This window comes from Apium graveolens, chromosome 10 (genome assembly GCF_009905375.1).
Source record: "Apium graveolens cultivar Ventura chromosome 10, ASM990537v1, whole genome shotgun sequence".
NCBI lineage: Eukaryota > Viridiplantae > Streptophyta > Magnoliopsida > Apiales > Apiaceae > Apium > Apium graveolens.
The window spans coordinates 165,401,713-165,411,572 of NC_133656.1; the positions used below are offsets into that span (position 1 = coordinate 165,401,713).

The 9,860-nt window shown below is 34.3% G+C and overlaps 1 protein-coding gene across 1 annotated transcript; it reads right to left on the reverse strand.

Moving 5' to 3' along the window:
- Nucleotides 1-7,085: 7,085 nt before the first annotated feature.
- On the reverse strand, nt 7,086-8,777 carry LOC141690205 (putative E3 ubiquitin-protein ligase RHC2A). Its single transcript, XM_074494890.1, has one exon. It carries the CDS (start codon nt 8,706-8,708, stop codon nt 7,500-7,502), a length of 1,209 nt encoding a protein of 402 aa, XP_074350991.1. The 5' UTR covers nt 8,709-8,777; the 3' UTR covers nt 7,086-7,499.
- Between the last annotated feature and the right edge of the window lie 1,083 nt (nt 8,778-9,860).

The window sequence follows — 9,860 nt, forward strand, 5'->3', positions numbered from 1 at the left end:
CTCCTTCAGTGTGACCAGGCTCCCCCTCGACCCATACTGAAAGTCTATCTGGCTATCTGCTCCCCATAGGCCCATACTAGAAGGCTCGTCTGCCTTTTTCCTTGAGCCCATTATGGGGCAAGCCCATCTGCCTTTTCCTAGGTCACTTCTGGAGCCTAATTGAGATTATTCCGGACCGTTACAACCTGAAGCTCTGATACCACTTGTTGGGCTTATTGAGCATGCCTAACTCCACATTAGTATGATATTGTCCGCTTTGGGTCGAGCCCGCACAAGTTTGTTTTTGGGCACCTCCCAAAAGGCCTCATACTAATTGGAGTTGTCTGGCTGCTTATATTCTAGCAAACTGACCCTCCCACAAATGATGTGGGACAACTCCTAACAATTCCACATTAGTATGATATTTTCCGCTTTGGGCCGAGCCCGCACGGATTTATTTTCGGGCACCTCCGAAAAGGCCTCATACTAAATTGGAGTTGTCTGGCTGCTTATATTCTAGCAAACTTCCCCTCCCACAAACGATGTGGGACAACTCCTAATAATCTCCCCCTTCACACATCGGGCCCGACACCTGTCGATTCTGCCACCTGATTGTGAATCTGCTCCCCCTGGACCCATACTGGAAGTTCATCTGGCTATCTGCTCCCCCTAGACCCATACTGGAAGGACCACCTGCCTTTTTCTTCAGCCCATTCTGGGGCAAGCCCATCTGCCTCTTCCTAGGTCGCTTCTGGAACCCATCTGAGATTGTTATGGATTGTCACAACCATAACTCTGATACCACTTATTGGGCTTGCTGAGCAGGCCTAATTCCACATTAGTATGATATTGTCCGCTTTGGGCCGAACCCGCACTGATTTATTTTTGGGCACCTCCCAAAAGGCCTCATACTAATTGGAGTTGTCTGGATGCTTATATTCAAGCAAACTGCCCCTCCCACAAACGATGTGGGACAACTCCTAACAATGTAGGTGCATCTTCACCTTCCAATAGTGATAATTGTCTTTGTCCAGAATTGGGATCTTCACTCCAACATCCTTTTTGTTTATCTTGTTATTTGTTGTGATTTTTATACTCTTTGTTTTTGAAGAGCTTGCTCTGATACCAATTGTTATTCCCTAACAATACAACAAGAATTATTGAAGGGGGGTTGAATGTAATTCTGGCTATTTTTTCAAATTTAAAGAATGTTCTAACTTGATAAATATAACAGTGTTTGATTATCAATGGTGCGGAATAAAAGAGCAATAGAAATCAAAACACTAAGTAATAAAAACACAAACTTTTAAAACTTTCTAGTGGATTTGAAAGTATCCACCACACACACACACATATATATATATATATATATATATATATATATATATATATATATATATATCAAATTGAGAATTCTGTGAAGCTTTGAATAGCTCACAGCTGCTTACAAGTTTGAACAGCTAAACTACATAGAAATGCTTACAGAATACAGCTTGATATGTTTCTCTGAAAATAAGTTTGCTTAGTTAGTTGTTCTACTTGCTACACTTGGTTTATATATTACCAATTTTACATGACAATAAGACAAGATAATAAAACAAAACATATCTAGTCTAACTCCATGCTGCTTCACTACTCTATTCCAGCATCTTTGAATATCTTCACAATTGCATGGAAATGGTAATGCTTCTTTGTTCTCGAAATCCTGCTTAACAGTATGTCACATTTCTTTTGCAAACACTCAACGCATGTGACTGTGTTGTCACTGTCAACAACTATTTGAATTTGATCATATGTCGGGACTTTGCTGATCATCCGTCGGGAGCTTTTGTTGATCATCCGTCGGGAGTCTTTGTGAACCATCCGTCGGGAGACTTTTCTGTCACTCGACTCCATTTCATTTATACAGAATTACAAGACATCTTATATTTACAATTAGTCACCCTATTCTGTATATCCATTAGTAGTCAACATGATTCATATACTCCTACATAATCTACACAATGTTTCTTGCAAAAATGTGCTACAGAACTTATTTGTTACATAAGCTACTCACTCGATGGATGTTAATCTGTCATCCGTCGGGACTGTAAAGTTCATTCCTCGGGACTATATTAGATCATCATCGAGAGCTACAAAATTCACTAAGTTAAATCTACTAAGGTGTTTTGTTTAACTTATCATCAAGTTCACAACATATTCCTAACAGTAAAAATGTGTTTGTATTCGCTTTTGACCCCTAGTCTGGTTCAAATAGGTACATGTGCACATGTGTGTGGGTGTGTGTATATATATGTGTGTGTTTGTATTGTATATTTTTTTATATATATAGTATATGTATGTATAATTATGTATCTACATGTATACTAATCATGGAAAATTAATAGATTTTAACAAATATTGATTTAGGTAAATAAATTTTACATTTACATTAACGTGTGTATAAAGTACTTAATGATAAAGTATATTAATGATGTGTTAATATATATATATATATATATATATTAGTTGTGAACAATAAGTATTATATAGGTATTAATAGTTAACTAATAAATATTAATTACGAGTATAAATGTAAAATAAATATTATCTATACTATACTATAATAACCGGAATGAGATATAATTTGGTTCAACAATTATGCACTTATTTTAGTTATTAAAAAAAGTAAATAAATAGTGTTATATATCCGCTAAACTACTAAATTGTTAAACTACTAGATTTTGAGTACTTATACTACTAAATTACGACCACAACTTATTCTATTATTCAAAAATAAATAAATAGTGGTATATTTATGCTAAACTGCTAAATTCTTAAACTAGTGAACATACTCTACTTATCCAACTAAACTACGACTACATGTTTCCTATTATTTTTATTATAAATTTAGAATTATTATATATCTATATAAATATTTTGAAATTATAAAATGAAAAGATAAATAATTTTTTTAAATAATAACAGAAACTTGTGCATCGCATAAGATTTATGCTAGTATATATAGAATGGGAGCATAATAATCATATGAATTAATTTACTTAAGAAATGCCCTGTGTTGTTGAGATTAATCATAATAAATCTCATGGAATGAGAGTTTCACCTCTCTTTCTTTGTTCGAAAGATATAATAATTTATTAATTATAAATTGTACAACATTTACAATAATAATTAATATTTAACAACTTATTATAAACATCAAATCAAAATTTTCTTCATTAAGGTTATTATCGTTGAATATATTTTTCATTTTGTCGCATTCGTCACTCGTATTGCTGAAATTTACAGGTTTTTTAAAAAGACAATTTAAGGATTTGGTGTAATGGTGAAAGTTATATATATCTGATTAGTCATAACATGTTTCAAAAATTGAGCATAACTACAATATCATATGAACTCTTTTTTCATGTGTTAGAATAATATAAGATCCTGAAAAAGGTCATTCTCTAACATCTCGAGGTTTTAGAGTAACTAGTTCCTTGATATGGTATTAGAGCTCAGGTCGGTAGAGGACTCAGGTTCGATCCCTGCTACCCCCAACATTTCTCACAATTTATGATGGACACGAAAGTAAGAGTGAGCATTTCTCGGTTCGGAACCGGGAACCGAACGAAACCGATCAAAAATTGCGGTTCCGGTTCGGTTCTTAACTAATTCGGGTCCGGTTCGGTTCTTATTTTTCTAGAAATTTCGGTTCTTGATTCGGTTCAGTTCTTAACATACTAGAACCGTAAGAAACGAACCGTATATAAATGAATAAATAGAAATATATATATATATATATATATGTATATATTACATATTATGTTTTCTTATTTATAATATTTTAATAAATTTTAAGAAAAATATGATTTTTATTGTCTTACTCGTTTCTTTAAATATTTATGAAGTTTTGAATATTTTTATAAATATTTTTCTTCTTAAATATTAGAAAGTAATCGAATTCAAAATGATCTGCCACTAATAAAAATCTTCTTTTACTAAGTTACCGTTAATACATAATCAAAACTAGTCAAAATTTTAAAAGTTAGAATACAAAATAATATGCAAAATAAATAAATATGATATATAAATATAAATTCGGTTCAGAATCGGACCGAACCGAATTTTACGGTTCGGTTCCGGTTCGGTTCTTACATATAAACGGGTCCCGTTCGGTTCTTAAAATATTCCTATTTCGGTTCTCGGTTCTTTCGGTTCCAGTTCGGTTCGGTTCTGACCCGTTGCTCACCCCTACACGAAAGACAAATTTATACCCCAAAGATGGGCGCCCGTGATCCACTCTTCGACCCATAAATGGACTTTTGAGTGAGGGGGAGTGTTAAAATAATATAAAATCCGGGAAAATGGTCATTCTCTAACAACCTGAGATTTTAGAATAACTGGTTCCTTGACATAATCATTTTTATGAATGTCTTGCAGATCTATAATCTCGGACATTAAAACACTAATAAACTCTCATAAAAAGAGACAAACTTTTTTCAATGAACCATTTTTATGAATGTGTTGCAAATCTACGATCTTGAATATTAAAATATTAATAAATTCTCGTAAAGAGAAAGAAAGACAAACAAAATATAAAAAAACTCTCGCACGGAAGATAAATTTAATAAACATTATAAAAATCAAGCGTAATATAATAAAATGGGATTTTTTACCGATCAAAAAGACTAAATCGAATACAAAACTTAGGACTTGTCGGAGGGGAGAGGAGAGGAGCCGGCTGGTGACTGTTGTACTTTCTCACATGTCTATATGCAAGTATAATTGTAACACTGCCAAGTTAAACAAGTAATTTCTGATATTTGATATAAAAAATATATATCTGATATCAATATAATTAATAAATACAAAATACTATAAATTTGTATGGTTTTGAATGCGTGTTCAACATATGGACCAAGACAACATACCTACCAGAGGCGGATACCCATATCACCATATGTAGTCATTAAAATTGAGGCCGTCTATTTTCTACAACAGTCATGAGTTAAATGATACAGGATTGGCTAATAAATTCTAAAAAGAAAAAAAAAGTAATGAACCAGTTGAGCCTGTGGGTGTTATTCTCATTCATTCAGCTCCTGCCCCCCATTATGCTTTAACACTGTAGTAATGTTCATTAGTTTAAAACCAGTGCCTGACTGGGTTCACAGATTATGGTTCAGGGGTGCTTTTCTCTCAGCCTACACTTTGTATTTCGCCAGAAGTGTTTTCTTAAAAAAAAAAAAATTAAAGCTAACTGTGACACTTTCAAATACTGTAACGTTTTTAGCTGAAAAACTTACCAGGATGTTGAGGTGTGATTTTCAAGGTGGTGAAAAACGAATACCCGTTGCTAAACAACACATAATCATGATCCATGGCACATTAATATATTTACATTTTCTTTTATTTCTCCATTAATTCAATTACCAGTTGTGAATTACAGAAAACGGAAAACTTAAATAATAAAAAAATAAAAATGCAGCCTAGCCAGAATATTATAAAAAGGACTAACCATCAATAGAAGTTTGACTGTAATCAATAATTATTTTTTTAATGACTAATAAACTTGTACAGAAGGGGAGAAAGGGACAAACCGGGAATTAAGAGAAGAAACTATCTATACATTGCTAAATTTGCTCTCTAAATTTTAAATCTAAGAATCATGTCACCGTGTTTACCAATTAGCTAGATCTCCAGATTCCAGAATGATGAAAATAAATCCAAAAAACGATCTTCTTGTCATTGGCAGTTGGGACTCCCCAAGTATTAACTTATAAAACTCATTCTACAAAGTTGTATTAAAAAGTAGAACCCTGGTTTCCTTTGGTTGGAATCCATGTTTCAAGACTCCTCCAAGAAATCATTATTAACCTCCACATCATTTTATTTTAGAATTTTTTCGTCTACATTCCGGCAAAAGAAATGAAAAAAAGAGCCTCTACCAACAACCAAAGAGATCTATTCAAGAAAGTAGACCTTCCAGGAACTTTTACTGTATCTCCTGCACTCTAAGAATCAAAACAAAACAGTGCACTTTACAGTTTACATCAGTTTCAAATCATTTTGGTTAACTTTACAGTGGAATTCAGATTCCTTAGTGGAGGTCACTTTTACAGTTTACCCTTCTCATTTGTACGGAGAGGGAATTTTATTATCATTAACTACATCTAAATTATATACGTATATAAAATTTATTTCTACGTACTTCTAGAAATAAGCAAAAGTACTTTTATAAAATTGAATAAAAATTTAGTAGTTAGCTGAACCTAACAAGCCAAAGACAAACGACAAAACTACATGTGATATATACAACCAGGGTGCAATGCAACAGCACTGCCTCTAACTAATTGACTTCAAATACAAACAGACAGACATTGATCAGCTGGCAATGTCATTGAAAACAATATGAGAATAAGACACATAATAAACTAGAGTTAAAATTCAGCTCTAAGAACCTCTAACAGAAGCCACTAGCATATAAAATACCTTGTAAATATCATACAGACATGTCTCATAGATTATCAGTTCTCTCTAATGTTGATGGTTTTCCATTATTCCATATATTAAACCCATTTTGTGTATTGATACCCAATAAACTATCACCGGAAGTTCTTACACAATCAACGATCACCAGAAGTCTAGAACTCACCCCGCTACTACTGAGGGGCTCTTACCCGAAACCATGGTCTTGTCCGTGAACAATTTGTCCTATAACAATTCAAAATTCCGCTTTTCTGAAATTATTTTAGTGATTTCTGTGCTGACCGACATTCTACTCAGTGATGTATTGTCTTTTCTCAATAATTTACTTGTTTTACTAAAAAGTAGCAATAACTCAATTTAAATCAAGGGTCCAAAAAAAGCAATTAGATAATAGTTAAACAAAAAAAATCATATCATCAGCAATCTAATGATAATCCATTAGCATGTTAAAATGACATTCTTCATAAACCTACCATGTTTCTTTTTACCCCATGGTGTCATTACTGTAGGTCCAAATATTTGAATGTGGATATGGACAAATAAAATTCGTGCGAAGAACATTTTAGGCTTGAGAGAAACCAGTGATGCTTACTCGTTGATATAGTGATAAGTTTGACATGCAACTAAAAATAGCATTGGGCATCAAAAATCTTGCTTTATAAACTTATAAATTTCTGCTTGAATGACTGAATATACGCCAACTACAAACTAAGAAATAAATAAATTGACAATAATTAAACAAAATACTGCAGAAATTTAAACCAGTAAGGGCCTTCTCATTGTCTACGAAGCTGTGTACCTTCTACATCCCAGAAGTCAGCTAAACAATAACAAAAAAACTCACCTTGCAAGGCCACTTTCCTCGCCTTTCCGCCCGCTTCAAGTCACCGCAGAAGACTTTCATTACCATCCAAAATTCAATGCACACAGCAACTGACAAAATGTGCACCGCAGACCCATGTTTCTCATTTAATTTCTTCAGAATTTCATCTATTTACAACATCATCAACAAGGTGAGTATTCCACAAACCCAAATAACTTCCATTTCATCAAAACCTTCGTGCTCCATTATTAGCTTCAGCAGCCCAAGGCCAAGCTCCACGCCTCTGCGAAGAATTACTAAACGTTGCCGATGACAAAGACCTACTTCTCCCATTCATCCTAGACTCCGAGCTCGAACTAGCAACCGAAGCTCTCGACCCACCAAAACAACCAAACAAATTCCTCAAAACCCTCCTAAACCCACCTCTTTCTCTCGCAACACTCCCTCTAGATGCCCACGAAATCCTCCTCGGAACCCCGTTATTATTAAACCCCCCATCCATCTCCGTATAAACAACTGGAAGCTCCCTATCCCCTCCTCTCCTCCCACCCGAAAACCTCCCAACCGCAAACCCTCCCCCCGGTAACCTCCAAATAGTTAACCCAACCGTCTCATCCTCATTCCCATTCCCATTATTCCCATTACTCGGAGTCAAACTATTCTCATTTTGAACCCTATTAACTTCACTACTTTCACTAACATTATCACTACTACCATTACCATTATTATTATTATTAACATCACTAGGCAATTCATGTCTACAAACAGGGCAAGAATTACGTAAATTCAACCAAGGCAAAATACAATCATCATGATATAAATGCTTACAGGGCATTTCTCGAGCTTCGACACCAAACTCAAACGCTTCTTTACAAACAGCACAATGTAATTCACTCCCCAAATGCTCCTCCCCAATCTCGACAACAGCCATCGACTCAATCGCCGCTTTCGAAGCCGGTGGATGTTCCATTCTCCCAATTCCATTATTCTCAATCTGTGATAACTGATCCAACAACCTATCAAAACCCGACCCGAGTAAAAACTCCGACATTGTCGCGGGTAAGGGTCTCAGCCCCGACCCGGCTCCATCATCATAATACAATTCAAATCCACCACTATCCTCCGCCGGTTCCGCCTCACCGGTTCCTCTCAACACGATCACCGGATTAAACGGCGACCGGTCGCCGGTGTTCCGCCGGCTCCGGCGAATCGCCGGCGATGAATTATTCTCCGAATTACTCAAACTCCCTCCGTTTCCCACCATATACATCGCCGCTGCCGGAAACCTGCTCCGTCGAGACTCCGACAACGACGGAACCGGAGTTTCAATCACCTCGATAAAGCCGCCGGCGCAATCAGGACACGTCAGCGAGTCGTCCTCCGTCGAAACCCTAACGAATCGGCTGCATCTATAACACCAATACGAAGAAGACATCTAAAATTATATAGACACAATATTTTGTATGTATAGGTTTTATAGATCTAGAAGTGAGTGAAAATAAGAGGAAACGAAGAATACGATAATGTTGAATTATAAGGAGGGTGAGGCGAGATAATTGAGGGGTAAAATTGGAAAAGCGCGTTAAAGTAGACTAGTATAAAAAACAATTTAATTAAATTTTTTATTTAAAAAGGAAGATACTTACTTTAAATCATATAAATATTTATTCTAAGGGAAAGAAAATGATTTTGTGGGTAAATTACAAGTGGCGATATTTTAGTAGAAAAGTTGAATGCAGCATGGAAAGGGGGGTTTTTATTTACTTACTCTGGTAAATGGTATTTTCAAATTTGTATTTATCTATTTAGTCAACAACCGTTTTTTACAAATTTAGCACAAGGAAAAAGGAATAAATTCAGTTAGGGGAAAAGAGAAAGATAGTGAAGGACATATCTTTAATTTTAGATAATATAATTTTTTTAAAAAAAATATTAGAATCGGGAATAGATGATTCACGCTCAAAAATAGGAATGTTTTTTTTTAAAAAAATGTTTGTTTATATTATACATATTTTACGGTGTATTCCTTCTGGATTTAAACAGATTTTTTTGCTTTTAATATTTACAAGATTTTTGGCCAAAACAATATTGACAAGATTTGAATTTTATAAAATCTCCTAATATTTATTAGTCTTTAGTAAATATTTCTAGAATAAAATTTTGATTTATTCAATCAATCTTTTAAATTATCCAATTTAGAAATTGATCATCTTTAATTACGATTTTGTATATTTTTTGATTAATTAAATGATACCATTTTCTATTATTTCTAAACCAGTGTCCTGTGAGACTTTATGTGCAAGATAACGTAAAATAAATTTAATCAAAATCATCCATTGTTGATCGACCGTAATATAATACACGTCCTAAAACAAGTTGATTTCATATTTTGATTAAATAAATAATTTGGGGACGAAATATATTAAGTTTACTTCTAATAAAATCGCCTCTGTAGGCGGTCGTTATTTCAAAATTAAACCTGGTTTAAGGAGTGCGGATCTTTTTGAACAAGCTAAGTAGCTAACTTGTATAATTACAAAAAGACTTTATACCATAAAAATGGAAATTAGAGGGAGGTTGTTGAAAT